General features: G+C 46.3%; 1 protein-coding gene across 1 annotated transcript; it reads left to right on the top strand.

Moving 5' to 3' along the window:
* Positions 1-147: 147 nt before the first annotated feature.
* tcea2 (transcription elongation factor A (SII), 2) lies at positions 148-11,336 on the top strand. The gene is made up of 10 exons (XM_080533262.1): positions 148-589; positions 2,164-2,226; positions 2,330-2,435; positions 3,798-3,897; positions 8,351-8,508; positions 8,633-8,689; positions 8,921-9,075; positions 9,233-9,379; positions 9,769-9,840; positions 10,634-11,336. Exons 1-10 carry the CDS (start codon positions 479-481, stop codon positions 10,640-10,642), a joined length of 978 nt encoding a protein of 325 aa, XP_080389388.1. The 5' UTR covers positions 148-478; the 3' UTR covers positions 10,643-11,336.
* Positions 11,337-20,825: the final 9,489 nt, after the last annotated feature.

Raw genomic sequence — 20,825 nt, 5'->3', positions numbered from 1 at the left:
TACACTCCCGCCCGCTAGGTGGCAGTCTGACTCAGGGACTACGATGAAGTGAATCCGGCAGGGTGGACCCAAAAGAAAGAGAACAGCGACGTCCATTGGACGTCACGGCCATGCGACAGGGGAGCCCTGTGCTGGAACCATGTGGAAGAAGGGGCACAAATTAATAGAATGGCATTCTTGTTTCCACTCTAATAATTAGGCCAACAGCAGATCGAGCACAAATTAGTAGGCCTACAGACAAAAAATGCGACTATTTTTTTGGGACGCTCCATTCGCATTATGTGGAAGTCCTCTTCTTGTGTAGGAGTAAGGGGGAAATCACAGGAGTTTGAGACTTTTCTTGTTTTGTAGTCCCATAAACTACAAGTCCCATATCGCTCTCTGGTCGTTTCGTACGAGGCGCTGTGGGGGAAGAAGTGGATGCTTTTGGGACCAGAGAGGAGGGAGCGAAAGAGCTTTTCAACATAAATGGAGGTTTATGTGTAGTGGGATCAGAATAAGCAGACATATCTTATGCAAAATGGCGAAAGACCAGGAGGTCGAACGCATTGCGAAAAAGCTCGACAAAATGGTGCACAAGAAGAACACGGTGAGTGGAGTTGGCTGTTGTGTGTCCCCGGCATCTGACACCAGGTAGGAGGGCATGGCTGTTGTGATGCCCGCTGTTCTCCCTGGCTGCACCTTTGTACGAAAAGCGAAAATTCTGGAAAGCCAGAGAACCTATGTTTGTTTTTGTTGATGCTCCGAGCTCTGATCTAGTCGGTTTATTATGAAATGATTTATCGCAGAAGAATGTGATGTGTCAGTGACCGGTGTGGTAGTGGTAAATGTCCACACATTGAAACGTTCATGTTGCAAATTACGCGGTGCTTTCATGGTGGGTTGGTCATCATCGCCAGGTCTCCTCATGCTACCATCTACCCTGGCGGCGTCAATTAGGTTGAATTAATTAACGAGGAAAATAAAGAATGACCGGAATGAGTTACTGTCTGGATGTGAAGTCATCCATCGAGGTTCACATTCACGTGGCTCGTTGTTTGTTTGTTTTTGCGAACTCAGGATGCGGAGGAGTTTTTCCTGTATTTGTTAGAGTGGCGATTTAGGCTCAATACTAGTTGTAATACTTTCATGTGCTCATCGATTACTTCACTATAGTAGGCCTCTCCTGAAGCTGAACCCTCTCGGATAGGGCCAATGCGATTGCTACCCCCCGAAGCGATTGCTCTGAGCTGTTTTGATGTGTAACACATTATTATTATAGCTCCACAGCTGGCTTCACTCTTGCATGACTACTTGACGGGACAATACTTTTATTGCTGTCAATGCTACACATACATGTTTTTTAAATGTATATTGGAGGGCTCATTAGATGATGGTACATCTCCTGCCTCCGAAATGGATGAGCATGTTTGCCCATCATTCTTTTTGATTCAATGAAATCCTCGACAGCTGTTTAGGTGTCAACCATCCTTTATGTTCACAACACGTGACGGTGCCATACGTTTGTTTACGTGTTTATGTTTCTTATATTTGTTTGTTATGTATGTTTATGTTTGTTTGTTATGTATGTTTATGTTTGTTTGTTATGGATGTTTGTTATGGATGTAAGTAGGTTTTTGTTTGTTATGTACGTTTATGTTTGTTTGTTATGTATGTTTATGTTTGTTATGTATGTTTATGTGTGAGCTACGGTGGCAGCTGGTCGCCTTCCAACTTCTCTCATGTTGTTTTAACACTACAGAGGGAATGTCAATTGTTTGCCATATATTTTAAAAAAAAAAATGTTTAAAGATATTTTATTGACCATGACAGTTTTTCAATCTTATAATAATGAACATAAAAACTGTCATGGCCAATAAAATATCTTACATTTTTACCCATACTTAATTTGTTACTTCTTTATCCCTAGTAAACAAGAACGTAACACCCCTACTAAAATATCCACACTTTTCCGACCTGTCAGTTCATATAATATGCAGGCTTACCTGGCAAGGGAGTTTGTTGCACAATCGAGATTGCATAGGCCTCATTATAATAAACTTGAATAATTTTCATAGGTAAACATTTGTTTATTATGAACTATGTTTACGATTGTATTTATTTCTCTATTTTTTTGGGCAATGTATTGTTTATGCAACTGTTGTTTTTGTTTTATTGCTAAAGGACGGCGCCATAGATTTGCTGAGAGAACTGAAGAACATGAAAATGAATTTGGAGACTCTCCAGGTAAAATGTCCCCCCCCCCCACTACTGATGTCCAAAAATGTACTTTAATTAAAATGTAGGACGTCACTTAACCCTCGCCTCTACTCCATTCTGTGTGTCTCAGTCTACCAGGATTGGCATGTCAGTGAACGCAGTGAGGAAGCAGAGCTCAGAGGAGGAGGTGCAGACCTTGGCCAAGTCACTCATCAAGTCCTGGAAGAAACTGCTGGGTATGGTTGCGTGTGTGTGTGTGGGCCTGCCTCCAATCTATCTACTGTACTGGACATATGGGACCCACATGCGGCAGAGGGAAAGGCAGAATGGAAAAATAAATATGGTTTAGTAGAAAAAAGTTTGCCTTGAGCCTTTACATTTTAACCATTTAGCAGACACTTTTATCCAAAGTGACTTACAATTAGAGGTTACAGGGACAGTCTCCGTGGAGTAACTTAGGACTAAGTGCCTTACTCAAGGGCACTCTAGTGGTGGTGTTCCCAGGTGGGGATTTGAACTCATGACCTTCTGATCACCAGACCAACTCACTATCCACTAGGCCACCACTATCCACCACTGAGCTGACAGCAGCTTGGTAATAGATAGGAACTTCAAGGCTCGACATTAAGGCTTGTCCGCTTGTCCAGGACAAGTACATTTTAGGTTCAGACAAGTGGACTTCCTCCTGCACTTGTCCAACAGACAAGTCAAAACAAAGAGAAAAATAAAGATTTTTCAGCGAAAAATTAATTACTCCTTCAGTTGTCCGATCGGAAAAGTAATAAATGTATTAACGAGCTGTGCCGCACCTCATTCTTGCTGCCTATGAGGCGCAGCGTAGCTTGTATCAGACATTCTAATGCTATTTCGTGCACGTGACCGTTGTGGAAATTTTAAGTCTGTAGTGAAAGAAACCGACACGTTACTCAAGCCAGCAAGCAAGATGTTCCTTCAACACCTAAACTGGCCACGTGCCAGGAACAGCGGGGAAACGCAAAATGTCATTGGACGAAACACCAGCACCATTGCCAGTGTTCTGCCAATGTAGCTGCCATGTCAATGTATGCTGCCATGTCAATGTAGCTGCCATGTCAATGTAGCTGCCTTGTCAATGTATGCTGCCATGTCAATGTAGCTGCCTTGTCAATGTAGCTGCCTTGTCAATGTAGCTGCCTTGTCAATGTATGCTGCCATGTCAATGTATGCTGCCTTGTCAATGTAGCTGCCTTGTCAATGTAGCTGCCTTGTCAATGTAGCTGCCTTGTCAATATAGCTGCCTTGTCAGTGTATGCTGCCATGTCAATGTCGCTGCCTTGTCAATGTAGCTGCCCTGTCAATGTATGCTGCCTTGTCAATGTAGCTGCCTTGTCAATGTATGCTGCCATGTCAATGTATGCTGCCTTGTCAATGTATGCTGCCTTATCAATGTATGCTGCCTTGTCAATGTATGCTGCCTTGTCAATGCCTGATAGTCATCCACCGTCAGATGAAAGAAGTTCCATGAGGAAGCCACATGGACCATTGAGTGTTGTGTGTGTGTGTGTGTGTGTGTGTGTGTGTGTGTGTGTGTGTGTGTGTGTGTGTGTCCGCCTCCACAGATGGTTCTGAGGGGAAGACCATGGCGGAGGAGAAGAAGAGAGAGGGTTCTCCTCTGAGATCGTCAACGTCCAAGGACAGCCCGGGTTCCAGCGACTGGAGGTGAGAACGCCGTTAACGCCGTTCTCCTCCCCCCCCCACCCCCCCGGTTCAACCCCTCGCCACATACCGTAGTTTTAGATCCGCCGAGTGCGCTCGACTTTGATTTACGACAAGGACGCGTATAAACAGATAGCCTCGTAGCCGAGTGGTGTTTCCAGAGCCTCCGCACAGCGCGGATCGCCTCGATGTCGACCGACAACGGTGTTTTCTTGCAGCAGGTGGTAGAGGAACAGACGCTTGGAAGCCGTGCGCGGTCTAAGGGCAGATGCTCGCAATCAGTTCGAACCACGTCTGTGCCCAGCGCGGTGGACTTGTCTTCCATGTCCTTCTTCCATGTTGATACAGTCCTCGGATGAGAGAGAGAGAACAGTCAAGTTTCTCTAGTGCGCTAATTCGATCAGAAACATGGGGGGACTTTATTATTCCGTTTGAGGTTGTTGTTGTTGTTGTTGTTGTTGTTGTTGTGACTCTCAGCTGAGAAGATCCAGTGTTCCTATCACCACTGTAGTAGCCTGTGATGTTGAATACCATAGAAATGCGGGGAGTTGGCGGGAATGTTCTTTTATTTATTAGTCGTTTATAGGGCTGGGACGACGCGTCGACGTAATCGACTACGTCAATACGTCGACTTGCGTAATGTGCGTCGGTGCGTCGTAAATAAACAAAATGGCTGCGACCAGTGCAAACATGGAGGAGGCAGAGCCGGCAGCTAAAAGACTTCGCCCACGATCGTCCAAAGTATGGGAGTACTTTACAAAAAAAGAAAACAATGTGGTGGTCTGTAAACTGTGCAAAAATTAAATGGCCTATCACAGCAGTACGTCTGCAATGAACGAGCACCTCAAGCGAAAGCATCCTGGAGCTCTTTGTGAAGACAGCCGCAAGATAGCACCACCGTAAGTCACCGTTGTATTTCTGTTCACTTTTCCGGCCGTGTATGAGTGAAAAATGGATAGCTACTAGCTAATGTTACACAAGCAATGTAGCTCACCACAGTTCGTATGTCTTGTCTTCTGGTGTTAGTAACGTTAGCTATGTAGCTGGCTAGCTACGGTAGCCTATTGTCATTGTGGTGCTCGCACATACGTTATCTAGCTCGTAGATCGCATGCTACGTTAGCATCAATTTAGCTAATCATAACATAGCAGCGAGAGTAACGTTAGCTAGCCATGTAGCTACTAGCTAGCTATGTGTTGTGGTGATGGACAGACTTCTAAATGGCCATGTTGGCATTCAAGTTGGCTAAACATAGCAGTGAGGTGAAAATGAAGGGGCCTACACATGGTAAGAAATGTGTGCTTTTTTTATTTTCAGGACTTTTTCCACAAAAAGAACACAACTCCATGCACACCCCAGATGGCTGCTCAGCTTTCTAACTGCATCTTACAGATGATCGTCAAGGACATGAGACCTGTTGCTATTGTGGAGGGTCAAGGCTTCCGTGAGATGATCAACACATTTCACCCAGGGTACACACTTCCCTCCAGGCACCACTTCACAAAGTTGATGGAGAAGAAATACGAGGCTACTCTAGAGAGGGTGAAATCTGAAATAAAAAATTAAAAAATCACACTCACCACAGATGCTTGGACAAGTATTGCCACCGAGGCGTACTTAGGAGTCACCTGCCACTTTATCTCTGAAGACTGGGAGATGACTTCATACAGTCTGACCACGATGCCGCTTGAGGAGCGCCACACAGCGGTAAACATTGCTGGCTGGGTGGAAGAGGCAGCAGAGAGGTTTGGTTTCTCTCTCAGTGATGATGTCCTGGCTGTTGTACATGATAATGCTGCCAATGTGGTGGCAGCTCTCAGGATCCTGGAAGAGAGGCATGGAGTTGCTTCACATCGATGTGCTGGCCATACAATCCAGCTGGTGGTCAACCACGCCCTGAAGGACCCCCAGATAAGCAAGGCACTGGGGGCTGCAAGATGCCTGGTAGAACACTTCAAGCGGAGTGAGCTCGCCAGCAGCAAGCTCAAAGACAAACAAAAGCAATGGGGCACAGCTGAACATAAGTTGATCCAGGATGTGTCTGTAAGATGGAACAGTTCTTACTACATGGTGAGTCGCCTCTTGGAGCAGCGGTGGCCGGTGACCGCAACCCTTTCAGACCCAGAGGTCACACAGCGAGGAAAGCACTACCTGGACCTGAAAAGTGACCAGTGGACCCTACTGGAGGAACTGGAGCAAGTTCTCAAGCCCTTTGAGCAAGCCACTGTCTTCCTGAGTGGAGAGGCTTATGTCACAGTATCTGCTCTACCTCCACTGGTAAAGGGCCTCCTGAAAACCACACAGAAAATATCCTTCGAGTCTGCTCCCATCAACTCTTTCCAAACAGCTGCAGCAAAGGAGATAGCTTCAAGGTGGAAGGACGAGGCCACATTCAGAGAAGATGGTCAAAATGTGTGTGTCATCGCTGCTGCCCTTGACCCCAGGTTCCACAAGCTAAAGTTCCTGTCGTCAGATGATATCCTAAAAGTGCAAGTCAAACTTCAGACTCTTGCACTTCAAGCCAAAATAAGAGAGAAGGAACAGCTTCAACAGGCAAGTGTGGGGCAGGATGGCTCAGCCAGTGCCCAGCCAGAAGCTTCAAAGAAGAGGACTAAGATGCCAGTGTCTGTGCTGGACGCATTGCTAGGCTCAGACTCAGAGGAGCAGCACAGCAATGAGGAAGACAATGCCCAGGAAAGAGACAGCGAGGACACTGACATTGTGAGGAATGAGGTGTTAGTTTATTTTGGAGAACAAAGCGTTTCAAGGGATAAGAGCCCCCTACACTGGTGGAAGGAAAACGCAGCACGGTTCCCCTCCCTGGCTATGCTGGCCAAGTCCTACCTGTCTGTCCCTGCAACGTCCACTCCGTCTGAAAGGCTCTTTTCAGCTGCTGGGAACATCGTTTAAAAAAAAAGAGCAAGCCTGACCTCTAAGCATGTGGACATGCTCACATTCCTCCACAGTAATGCCTAAGGTGGAGGGGGGAGAAGGGAGAGAGGGGGGGAGAGAGCTAAGGGGGGAGGGCGAGAGAGGGGAGCGCACGAGAGGGGGAGGGGGAGAGAGGAACGCAGGAGAGAAGGGGGAGAGGGAGCGAGGGGGAGAGAGGAGCGCAGGAGAGAGAAGGGTAGAGGGGAGGAGACGAGACGAGGGAGAGGGGGAGGGGGAGAGAGGAGTGTGGGAGAGAGGTGCGCGGGGGAGGGGGAGAGAGAAGAGGAGGCAGGAGGAGAGAGAGAGGAGGAGAGAGGAGTGAGGGGGAGAGAGGAGCGCAGGAGAGAGAAGAGGATGCAGGCGGGGGGAGAGAGGAGGGGGGGAGAAAGAGGAGCGTGGGAGGGGGAGAGCAGAGAGAGGGGGAGAATGTTATATTGTTAGTTACTGAGATTGTTATTGTTAAAGATTGTTACTTAGAGGTATACGGTATTCCGGTTAGAATTTCACTTTTTTACAGAATTTACTGCATTACTTGCACTGTAAGAAAGAGAGGATATTTTTTGTTGTGTGGAATATTGCCCTGCAGTGCAAGAATAATTGAATAAAATACTGAAATGTTGATAAGAGAAGTTTTTGACATTTATTTGGGGAAAATTAAGTGATACATTAATCGAACAGTAAAAAAATAATCGGTAGACTAATCGTCAAATTAAAAATAATCGATAGATTAATCGTTAGAAAAATAGTCGTTTGGGACAGCCCTAGTCGTTTAACTAGGTTTTAACTAGGGATGCTCCGATTTATCGGCCACCGATTTAAATCGGCCGATTTCACTCCAAATGACTCGATCGGTGATCGGCAAAAATGGCCGATCGCAAAAACCGATTATAATTTTTTATTTTTTTTATTTTTTCCTGGGGAAGACAGATAACTGAACAGAAAACATAGGAGGACGTAACAGTATGTAAACCATGAAGGCCACGTTTATGATGTCTTTTATACAGCCATATCACTGACTTGGGCTTCAGGCCCTAACTGGGTGATAGGCCAGACTTTTACTATGCCATAAAAATGGGTCTGCGTTTGCTTGGTGCCTAATGGATCAAAACTTTTGTCTAAAAAGCAAAAAATATGTAGGCTATCCAGTCAGTAGGCCTACAGTTATGTATTTTTTTTAAAATCGGTATCGGTTGATCTTGAGGAAAAAAATCGGTGATCGGTATCGGCCCCAAAAATCCAGATCGGAGCATCCCTACATTTTAACCAGGGATGGAGGCACAGAGTCTTTGGCACAGCTGTCTGAATTGTTAATGGTTAAGAAGATGCTTGATGTTTTCTCCCCTTTTTTAATATGACTTCATATCTACAACCCAATTAAAACCAAGCCGTCATTAGGTCTAAACTTGACAACCAAAAACTGCGATTCGCTAAACCACGCGACGTTGTTGTTTTGACGGACCTCATTCCTACCTCATCTGACGTACATGTGTTGTTTTCTTTCTCGCCCCCGTTAACGACACCCCAGCAAGAAGCAGGAGCCGCAGAAGACCCCCACCACTCCCACCACCCCGACGACCCCCTCCTCCACCCCCAAGTTCACCTCCTTCCCCCCCGCCCCCGTCACCACGGACAGCGTGCGCACCAAGTGTAGAGAGCTGCTGGTGGCTGCCCTCCAGACAGACGGTGAGAGACCCCCCCCCCCCTCCAGGGTGTCTGAGTATGTCTACTGTACTTGTATGGGTGGGCTGGAACGTTTGGTCAGAGTGACAAGGAACACTGACTCTGTCTCTCTCGTTTGATATTCCAGATGATCACAAGACCATCGGAGCAGACTGTGAGCACTTGGCTGCTCAGATTGAGGACTATATCCTTTTTAGACGGTTTGTTTGTTCCGGTGGCGTGGTTCAGGATCAGGATCAAGATCAGGTTCAGGATCCAGCCCAGGGTCTAGGGGTTGAGTAGGGATATGGGGTGTAGGGCGTAGTGTGTAGGCCGTAGGGCGTAGTGGGTGGGCCGTAGAGCGTAGTGTGTAGGCCGTAGAGCGTAGTGTGTATCTCCCCTGGCCACCGCTGCGTTCCTTGACCAGCTGAGCCACGTATCTACCAGGACTTCAAGGCCACGGACATCAAGTACAAGGCCAAGGTGAGGAGCCGCATCTCCAACCTGAAGGACCAGAAGAACCCCGACCTGCGGCGCAACGTGCTCTGTGGGAACATCTCGGCCGACCGCATCGCCAACATGTCCGCAGAGGTGTGTGTCTGTGTGTCTGTGTGTGTGTCTGTGTGTGTGTGTGTGTGTGTGTGTGTGTGTCTGTCTGTGTGTCTGTCTGTCTGTCTGTCTGTGTTCATGTTTCATAAATCTGGAGGATTACCACTAAAGCCGTGTGCGTGTGTGTCCCCTGCCACAGGAGATGGCCAGCAACGAGCTGAAGGAGATGAGGAAGGCTCTGACCAAGGAGTCGATCCGTGAGCACCAGCTGTCCAAGGTGGGCGGCACCGAGACGGACATGTTCCAGTGCGGGAAGTGCCGGGGCAAGAACTGCACCTACACACAGGTACCTATCCCCCGGTCCACCCCGTTCACAGGTCCTAGACATGCTCCTACACACAGGTACCTACCCCGGTCCACCCCAGGCTGCCCCGTTTACAGGTCCCAGACCTGCTCCTACACAGATTGTCCAGCAGGAACGGACAGTATGATGAGAGTGGAGGAGGTTGTGTACTTGCCTTCCGCTATCATGCATTACTTCATGCACACATTGTTATTATTATTATCCAAAACATATTGACGATCAATATAAATGAATAACGGACCCTTCAACCAGAGGGTACTGATCAGGAAAACACAGTTTAGAGGTGTGTGTGTGTGTGTGTGTGTGTGTGTGTGTGTGTGTGTGTGTGTGTGCGCCCTGCTCATATGCGGTCTCTCTTTCTCGTGTCTCAGGTGCAAACACGCAGTGCTGATGAACCCATGACCACCTTCGTGCTGTGCAACGGGTGTGGCAACCGATGGAAGGTAAGCAGGGCCCCTCATCTCTCTCTCTGTTCTCTGGTGGTGAAGTGGAAATGGACCCACAGCCCCTACGGCCCCCACCTACCTGCCCCTGCACACCTGTACATCTCAGAGGACCGTGGCGATTGCTTCACCTTACCTTTTTACATTTACACACACACACATTCAAAAAGTAAATTCCTTAAAGCAAGAGGAAATGAATGCAAATAAATAATAACAAATCAAAGGCAGAAAGAAATAAGTCACAACAACAAAAAAATGCATACAATACAATTGGCCTTCTTATTATTATTTGATTAGCTCGGTAGAATTTCCACAACATTTTTAGGTCATAAGCAACGCTAAGGGTCTAGGAGTATATTTGGAATTTGGCATGTGTTAGTGTCAGAAGGGTTTGAGCCAATGACTGAGCGCAGGTTTCCTAACCTTGACTTATCAGGAGTGTCTAAGGGTGACCTGAGGGCATGGGGAAGTGAAAACATGGGGGCTGTGGTGTCCTTTATCAAGCCTGCAGCACTGCTGCAGCTTGACCACAAGGTGGCGGTATACATTGAAAAGCAGTGATAACTTTTAGTAGCACTATCAAGGAAGTCAAGCTGCCATGGTTGTATAATGAAGTCAGTATACAGAATTATAACATCTCTCATATTGAGTTGCTTTGCGCTTTGAGTTGCATTCATGTATGAAAGGCGCTATATAAATAACGTTTTACTTACTTTACTTACTTACATATTTAAGAGAATTCAGCACACATACATGTAACTAAAATGGTCTCTCTCTCTTTTCTTCTCAACAGTTCTGTTAAGCAGATTTGCCACAAGAGGCAATGCCGAGAATGAAGTGGACCTGAACCTATTTTGTTACAACTGCAGACTGATTGTTTTTCTTTTTTTTCTTTCTTTTTTTTTATACATTATTTTTTATACATATTCATAAATCTGTAATATATTTGGATCGAATGTTGCGATCTTATTAGCGTTTTGGTTTAATTTGGTTCCTTTTTGCCTCGTTTGAGCACTTCCTGTTAAATCTTTCAAACCGTTTTTTGCTTTAATAACGTTAGTTTATGCTAGCTAGCTTGCTAACAAGGTTCTGCTTTTGGACTTTGGGGGTTATGGTCGTGCCTTTCTTTACCCCTCGGTGCCGTGGTTGATTACTTTTCTTCTATAGTTTTATACACTATCGCTGTATATAGAACAAGCCGTTGTTTGAAAATGTGCTTGGAGCAATTCTACACTGTCTTACATGCTAACGCCACCACATGGGTGCTTATAGAAATATCCATTTTAGGTTTCAGTTCCGCTGTGACCAAGCTAGAAACAGGAGGATCTGAAGATCTGTGGATTAGTAGACAAAATGAAATGATAGTGAGGAACATTTAATCTAACATTTCTCCTATGCCCTCTGCCTGTATGTTATCAGTTGTATAAAGGCTTAAGGGTGGGGGTAGACTAGAGCTGAGCTTCCTGACGAAAAACTATTGACTGGTTTAAAAAAAAGTTGTCATACAAGTGTTTTTTTTTATGTATCCATTTGTCCTCCCTGCGGGAACTTGTGTCAATTTAATTAAAAACACATGTAAGGAGTGTGGAAAGATATGTCGTGGTGGTCTGTTTTTTCAGTGCTGGTTTGTGTCCTTTTTCTACACCTTAGGGGCCGGAATGGCGACTTGGAACACAAATGTAGCGACTGTCAATACAGTTTTAAGCATCCAGCGTACGCTGCCAGGGACACACACATTTCTACACGCGCCACTTACTCTCACACACCTGTTCCACTCTCACCTGTCACCCGCTTCCCCTCCCCCCCAAATGAATGGGCATTGTCCATCACGAGTCATCGCAGCGTGAAGCTGTAACAGTTTCTGTACCATGGGAACGTTGAAGGGAGAATGAGGAACTAAATCCCCTTGGCAGTCTTCTGTGTGGCACGCCCTTATAAGGACTCAGAGAGACTACACTGATGTGACAGATGGGGGGGGGGGGGGGGGGGGGTTGAACATGGGTCTCCCACACCGAGTGGAAGACACAAGCGTCTACCGTTAGGCCAAGAGGACGTCCTCAAGGTCAGAGGGCAACACAGGTTTACATAATGTGCGTTCAGACATAATGACAAAATGCAGTAGACGTCTTCTACCATCATGGTGGTTTTCCCAGACATGCAGTCGATTACCGGTAAACCCCAGTCTTTGCAACTGATCACACTTTCAATCGTAACTCGAAACTGTTTCGTTTCCAAGTAGGCTTAATTTGTTATCCAGGAAAGGAAAAAAAGGTCAATCGTGTCCGAGTCATACTGGTTGCGGTGATACTGTTTGGGTGCCTTGCTCTCCCCCAGCCCATCTCCACAGACAGACAGACAGACAGGACTGGCCAGAGCTCTTGAGTGCATAGCGGTGAGCGGAGCCCATTGTTTGTTTTGGCAATACAAGGGTATTTCCATACGTGCGGATCAAGCGAGAGTGGGCCCGGCCGTGAAATCCCTCGGCCTTACAGGCATGCTCCGCGTCCCAACACTTTTAATTAGAGTCTTATTAGGGATTAGGACCCAGGTTCACCCCGTGTCCCCTGTTGATAGTATTTATGCTACAGGTCACTGGCGCTGTGGATGGAGTCTATGTTTAGTACACTTTTGTCTCCTATCTCAAGGCTCAGCTGGTTGAAGGCGTGAGGAAAGGAGAGTCTTTTGTTAAATGGCTACTCTTTGTGAGTTGCCAGCTTAAGAGTATCCCTGGCTCCGGGTCTGTCTACACTTCAGCCAACTACTTTAACGGTCGTTGTAAGGCTGGACAATAACAGTCATGTCACGCTAGACAAGTATAGTCATGGACGTTGGCTCAAGTGCAGCATCTGGAGCCAGGAGCTACTTATAGACTAGCGTTGACAGTAAATGCATACATTTCCTGTTCCTGCAAGTACAGCACTCTGGTATGGTAACACACATCTTGACAAACCGTTGATTGGAATGCCAGTCTTCATCTAAATCACTCTTGTCTGTATTTTTTGGAGTCGGGCAGTTCAACTTTTGTATTTTTAATTTGTATTGGATAGGAATTGTGAAGAAAGACAGGAAAGTAAGGAAGAGAGGTTATGTCAGCAGGGCATGGGCCCAGATTCAAACCCAATGCCGACACGTTCGTATGTGTGCACTGTAGGCCATGATGCTACACCACTGGACCTCCCCAGGCCACGACTCCTGTCTGTTTCTTAACAAGCTGTCAGGAGAAAGTCCACAGGACACACATACTGTACTGCAGACATTTCCAACTAGAGGAAGTGGTTGTTGAATGTTCCCTGTTCAGTACATTTCCAATGACAGTCAGTGCCCTTCATTGTAAACACTCATGCCGGTGATAGGTTAGGGACTTCCTCTTATTCTCTACCCTATCCTTCTCTATCCTATCCTGTTTCAGACAGAGAAGAGAGTGAAGAGTTCAAGGCAGTGGAAGTACATTGGATTACACTTGAGGAAAAGGCTGTTTAGTGGTCAGAGCAGGTGTTCAAGAGACCTACAGGTTCACATAAGGGTCACTGGGCCATCCGGTTGTTTTGGTACAACAGGCAAACACACACACACACATGGAACAGCACAGCAGAGAGGTTTAGCACCAAGACAGCTACCAACAGCCATATTTATATTGTCATAGCTCAATATCAGGAACAAGGAAATTCCCACATGAATACTAATAACACAAACATCTTTATTGTTTTCATTATCTCCTCTTTTTAGAAAAAATAATAATATATAAAGTCTCTGCGACTGAAACAATATACAATTACAGAGATCAACAGGAAGGACCAGGTGGAAAGGTAGTGGATTCCTCTTCCTGTCCTCCACAACTGTCAGCTATTCAACAGTTGGCCCCCTGTTGGTGGAGAAGTGTAACTGCAGACAATGTGGCCACTGGCTTTGGTAGTGGGCTACAGCAAAAAATATGTCAGAAAATCTAACAGAAATGAACCAGGAATTTTGGTCTGGATGTTCATCCTCGTCATTTCTAAAAGAAATGTTTTTTTCTTTAGACAAAGATAAAATAATAATTAAAAAGGAAGGGACACATTCCACTTGAGCTCATATACATGCATGGCGCACGCGCACACACAGACACACACACCCACATCCACATCCATGTTGAGTGTGTTTGCCCTGCGTATCTGAGACTTGTTTGAGGTGTGTGAAGGCTTGATATGGCACCTTTGAGGAAGTCTTTGAAGAAACTGTAAACAGGCTCTCAGACTCTCCAAAGCACCACCACTTTCAGTCCTAAGTACTGTACGACGCAATGTTAGCCTGAGCCCAGAGATCAGTGACACTTGAAACAATGATGGGAGCCAGGTGCTAGATCACTAGTACAGTGTCTGTACAGCATCTGAGGTACTACAGAGGTAAAGAAAATGGCTGGCTGATATCTGCTGATATCTGATTTCTGAGAATTGTATGACTGACTGCTCTGCCCTCTTCTCTCGCCTACCTCCCTCCCCTGCTCTGCTTCCAGGTCTTGTGTTGTTGTGCTTGCTTGTCTGCTTGACGTGTGTGTGTGTGTGTGTGTGTGTGTGTGTGTGTGTGTGTGTGTGTGTGTGATCGTGTAGCACCGGACACTTAAGTGTGGTTATGAGGTTAGTGGTTGTGTAGTACCTATGAACACAACTATGCACAATAGAAATCATCTAAAAGGCCTGTGTTCACACAGCACATGTCTTCATATACACACATAAGCTCAGAACATACATAATTGAAAAGCAAAAAAAAAACATGCATGCTCTTACATTTTTCGGAGCCAATACAAATACTTTCAGTATGCAAATTGCCACTCCGGGCCCAGAGTAAGTTTCAATTTAGTAACTACGGTATACTGAATTGATTGACATTGTTTCATGATATTTATTGATAAAGGATATCTATTTATTTACAAAATAATAATGCGATTTTGACACCTCAAAATAAAAATCTGTATAGAGAGCCCCACTCTACTCCCCAACAGTCCCTGCTGTATGGCCATGCTGCAAAGTGCAAATGATATCTTCAGAATGAATGTGGAGTAAATTAGCTTGTTTGTCTCAATTCATGTTTCGGGTCAGGCATAATGTTAGGAGTTAGGTTATGGTTCGGCGTTATGGATAGTCTTTAAAAGCACATTTTAGCAGAGAAACCGTTTTACTGCCTGTTTAGTAGCAGCATAGGGACAACCTTACCCTAGAGTGATGATGTGATGATGTGTCCTATTTCTCTACCCTTTTCTTGAGGCGTGGACTTGTGCACTTCCCCACACCATAAACTGGTTAGGCTTCTGCTAGGCCTCAACCCTAGGACACATCTAACCGCTGCTCATTTTTTGAGCCTTGATTGGCTACGAGTAGTTGACAGAGTGCAGCAGCTTGCACTGGGCCTGGTCTTCAAGATTCGCTACACCACAAAGACACCCAAGTACCTGTCAACATACTTCCAAAAAGTGAACAACGTCCACACATACAACACCAGAGGAAGCTCCACGAACCACGTTCAACCGCGTTGCACCACAAACAAGGGGTTAAACTCGTTTGCAAACTATGCAGTAAAAATGTGGAACGCCCTTCCTATAATCTTAAAGGAGTGCAAAACACTGCCCACCTTCAAAACCACTCTCAAAAAACATTTACAGGAGGCTGCAATCCGTAACTGGACCCTCTAAATCAAAAATCAGATTAAAAGACCCGAACTACCCACTGTACATACTTTGTGTTTTGTCCCCCGCCCCCACCTGTGGTGTATGTCCCCACCTGTCCTACCCGCTGTACATACCTGATGTTTTGTTGTATTGTTCTTCCCATGATGGATGTATTTTTATCTTGTAGATAGTAATAGTTATTTGTCTGTATTATCTTGTAGATAGTACTAGTTTGTTTTGTCGGTCTTACATGTAACGATGAATTGAGAATCAAGGACCCCAATTGAAATAAGCCAGTGGCTTTCTTGGGTTTTTATCCTGTTAGTTGACCTTGTATGTAATATGTACTTTCATGTACCTACTTCTGCAAATCTTCTAATAAAGTTTTCAATCAATTTTCAATCAATCAGGCGTTTCAAAGGCAATGGACAGGTCTAAGACACCGCTGGACTGGCCATACAATCTACCTGCCCGCTGGCAGGTGGGCCGCGCTAGTTTTGGGCCGGTCGGGCCGCCCCCCCCCAAAAAAATAAAAAAATAAAAAAAATAACTAGTGCGGCCCCCTCCCCCACTCTGATCCCTCGGCCGACAACTCAAGTGCAGTGTCATGTTCGTAGATAAGATAGTGAAAGGGGGTGCCCAGAAAATTAGGGAGAAAAAAGTAAGAAGCTAGCAGAGGATGCCTCAAAATGTCAGAAACTGACAGATATGTTCTCTGGATCGACTGTGGGGGCTAGGCCTACTACAGATACAGCAGCCATGTCTCATCACCGTGGAGTACGTCAACAGTGAGTGAGTACACTGGTTCACACTTGCATTGGTATACTTGCTGTCCATGTCACTTACTCCGCTCTATAGTTTTTTTTTACAAATGGTATATTCAACAGACTGCCAGCATGTTGATCGGCGGTGTCGGACCGATTGTGTTGGGCCGGTCTGAGCCACATGGCAGGGCCTAATTTTTGTCCCAGTCCAGCCCTGGTCTAAGAGATGTAGTGGAACAAGTGACGCTTCAGGAAATGGGTAGAGAATTGGCACACTGCATCAGGGGGACTTGCCAGTCTTTGTCGATGTAGAATAACAGAATGGACTCAGGAGTAGCTATAGATATATGAAACAAGAGCAGATCTGAGGAAAGTTTGTATGCTTCTGCCACTGTTCCTCTTGACATGATTTCAGTGTTGAAGGTCCTCTTGGTCAATTCTTCAGCGTGTAAGGATTCCAATCTCACCCTGGCATACTTCAACCAAACCAGAGAGCATCTCAATCCCGTTGTCATAAACTAAGTGGTGAAATGACTGCGATGCTATTAGTTCTATGAATAACCCCCTTGTTGGATGAGACGAAGGCGCCATTTTGAAACTGTGAAAACTATAAATACATCTTCTTTTTTTTTTCTTTTTTTTTATCTACAACTGGATTCAGTCATGGGGAAGAAGACCTGTACTACAGTAGACACATCTTTGGTCAGGAGTGACAAAAAAGTTCAAATCAAAATTGTGCACAAACAGGATAACAGAGAGCTGTGGGTTTTAACACACACACACACACACACACACACACACACACACACACACACACACAGTGATAGAATGATGTGTAGAGTACAGTTGGTCACAGCACTGCAGACAAGGGAATCGTATGTTGGTAGAGACTGGTGGAGGTAGTAATTGAAGGAGGGCTCATTGTATGGAACGGAATCAGGTTGGTATCATATATAACACACATGTGCATTTGGTATCAATGGTATCATACACACATTTCTACCTCCATCAGCCTCCACTGATGTATACAGTACTAGTATATGGAGAAGATGGGGAGAGGACTGGGAGAGAGGACCAGGAGAGGAGAGAGGACCAGGAGAGGAGAGAGGACCAGGAGAGGAGAGGACCAGGAGAGAGGACCAGGAGAGAGGACCAGGAGAGAGGAGAGGACCAGGAGAGAGGACCAGGAGAGGACCAGGAGAGAGGACCCGGAGAGGAGAGGACCAGGAGAGAGGACCAGGAGAGAGGAGAGGACCAGGAGAGAGGACCAGGAGAGGAGAGGACCAGGAGAGGAGAGAGGACCAGGAGAGGAGAGAGGATAAGGAGGGGAGAGAGGACCAGGAGAGGAGAGAGGATAAGGAGGGGAGAGAGGACCAGGAGAGAGGACCAGGAGAGGAGAGAGGACCAGGAGAGGAGAGAGGACCAGGAGGGGAGAGAGGACCAGGAGAGGAGAGGACCAGGAGAGGGGAGAGGACCAGGAGAGAGGACCCGGAGAGAAGACCAGGAGAGAGGACCAGGAGAGGAGAGGACCAGGAGAGGAGAGGACCATGAGAGAGGACCAGGAGAGGAGAGGACCAGGAGAGAGGACCCGGAGAGGATAGAGGACCAGGAGAGGACCAGGAGAGGAGAGAGGACCAGGAGAGGAGAGAGGACCAGGAGAGGACCAGGAGAGGAGAGGACCAGGAGAGGACCAGGAGAGGATAGAGGACCAGGAGAGAGGACCAGGAGAGGAGAGGACCAGGAGAGGAGAGAGGACCAGGAGGGGAGAGAGGACCAGGAGAGAGGACCAGGAGAGGAGAGGACCAGGAGAGGAGAGAGGACCAGGAGGGGAGAGAGGACCAGGAGAGGAGAGGACCAGGGGAGAGGACCAGGAGAGAGGACCAGGAGAGGAGAGGACCAGGAGAGGAGAGGACCATGAAAGAGGACCAGGAGAGAGGACCAGGAGAGAGGACTAGGAGAGGAGAGGACCAGGAGAGAGGAGAGGACCAGGAGAGGAGAGGACCAGGAGAGAGGACCAGGAGAGGACCAGGAGAGGATAGAGGACCAGGAGAGGACCAGGAGAGGAGAGGACCAGGAGAGGACCAGGAGAGGAGAGAGGACCAGGAGAGGACCAGGAGAGGAGAGGACCAGGAGAGGAGAGGAACAGAAGAGGACCAGGAGAGGAGAGGACCAGGAGAGGAGAGGACCAGGAGAGAGGACCAGGAGAGAGGAGAGGATCAGGAGAGAGGACCAGGAGCCAGTGTTAGCACTACATCTCTTTCCTTCTTTTACCTTCCCTCCTTTCTCTCTCTCCCTCTCTCTCTCTTTCTCTCTTTTCCCGTTCCAATTCTTTTAGCTTTGATGATGTGCAGAACAATGCAGGCCTGTGGAAGTCGTCTCTGCGGTCTGAAGTCGAGGCCAGTCATTGGTTGGATCGGTCAGTCCCGTTAACAGGTCGAGGGATACTGAGAATCCGAAGACACTCGGGAGGAATGTTCAAGGGCCAATCCTGTGGTTATACTAATACAACCCCTCCCATTGGCCCTCGGTTGGTCACCTTCCACCAATCAAGAGTCCGGGGTCATGAGTTCACAGCACCGGGACCCAGAAGTACCAGGGTCTTTTGGCTTCTCAGTTCTAGTTTGATGCTTGAGCAACATTGGCACAACACAAACCAAACCTTAGACAAGAATGACATTTCTCCAGTCACTAGGGTTGAGCTGGGATGTCCTGTATTTTGGGCTGGATGAATATACGGGATGAATGAATATACCTCCCTTGTTCCGTGTAGTCATCCAATCACAGGCCCCCTCGTGTGTACGTAGAGCGTAAATGCGTAAATTCCTGCAAATCACCCCCCCCCCCGCACAGTGCATTGGCATGTCATCGTTTGTCTCGTATTTGGTATTGAGAAAGTTGGCAACCCTACCAGTCACGCAACTATCTGTAAACATACACACGCACACGCATGCGCACACACACACACACACACACACAGTTTTATTGTTTTCTTTTAGTTGATTTGTATGGCCGTCGTTATTGTGTTATGTATAAAACTGATTGAGGCCTATCCGTAAACCACTATGATCACATGGCTATCATAATCTCACATGTGCCTGCATATAGTGTATAGTGTATTTGTATGTGTGAGAGAGTGTTAATAGACGACTAGATAGCTTGACAGCTCTTTCTGAGTGTGTTTCCTGACACTAAAAACGGGACATGCCCAAACACAAACCATCTGCAGTTCAGCACCCGCAACCGGAGTTCCGTTCTCTACCTACAGGGGGTGCCAGAGCAACAGAACCTCCCTACAGTACACACAACACAAGACAAAAGAAAAAGAAGAAAAAACGTGGAAGCACTTGCGTGCTTATATGATTGACAGCTTGCTCGGTTGTTCAGGGTTTCTGTTTATATATGTACAATAAAATCACAGTTTAACAAAATATAAAATAAATAACATTAATAATACTAAGTTAAATGCATTTGAGTGACAAGTCTGATTAAGACCTAGGCATCTTTTTTTTCTCTTCTTTATAACTACAGACGTCTGTTGTCCTCAACTCCTTTTTCCACATAGCAGTTGTTAACAATTCATTAGCATTTTTGTATATATATTTTTTGTCTTTTTTTCAATATGTTTTTGTCTTTTTGCACCTGGGATCACCTCTATAGCCCCTCCCTCCCCTGATCGACCTGTCAGCGCTCCACCCAATGCCTCAGACAGCCAATCACAGCAAGGAGACAGTGGAGAGGTCAGAGGTCAGAGTTCACAGAAGCAGAGTAGAGCAGCAGGGCCCAGGCCAGGTGGTTCTAGCCCTGACCTGCCCAGGGTGTGGGACTGTGTAGAAAGTAGACTCCAGTGTCTTATTGCAGAGTTTCTCTGGGCTCTCTTCAAATTGTGACGTCAGGAGAAAAATATTATCAACATATATGTATTTACATATATTCAACGGAGAAAAAAAAGGTTTTTTTTTGTTTGTAAATCAGTAGTCGGAGCTGTAGTAGCAGAAGCCACAGGCAGTGGAATGGTCCAACAGATAGAGAGAGAGAGAAAGATAGAGAGAGAGAAATCAATCGATGTGTCTTCCATGAACAACCCTGTGTCTTCCAGTTTAAAGTCTGATTTAGGAAATCCATCTATGGCATGGGATTCATAAAAAAAAAAAAAATGAGGGCAAGAAAAAAGAACTGTAAAAAAAAAGAAGAAAAAATCCAATGATGATATAAAAAAAAAATCCCAAAGTGGATGGATAGTTTCTCCTTTAGTGGTTGTGCAATGGAGATAGACAGAGTAAGGAGGGGTGGTTATAGATGGAGAGATAGGTAAAAGGAGAGAGAGAGAGCTAGGGAGAAAGCGAGATGGAGCCAGGAGATCCAGGGCATGAGGCACGAAGAAGAGAAGAGGAGAGAGAGAGAGAGAGAGAGAGAGAGAGAGAGAGAGAGAGAGAGAGAGAGAGCGTGCGTATAGGAGAGAGTGGAGTGTGTGAGAGACAACAACGAATGGAAGCATGTGAGGAGAGAGAGAGAGAGCGTGAGAAAGAAAGAGAGAGAGAGAGAGAGAGAGAGAGAGAGAGAGAGAGAGAGAGAGAGAGAGC

Source organism: Nansenia antarctica (assembly GCF_963989245.1).
Source record: "Nansenia antarctica genome assembly, chromosome: 6".
NCBI lineage: Eukaryota > Metazoa > Chordata > Actinopteri > Argentiniformes > Microstomatidae > Nansenia > Nansenia antarctica.
This window is presented reverse-complemented; position numbering and strand designations above follow the sequence as displayed.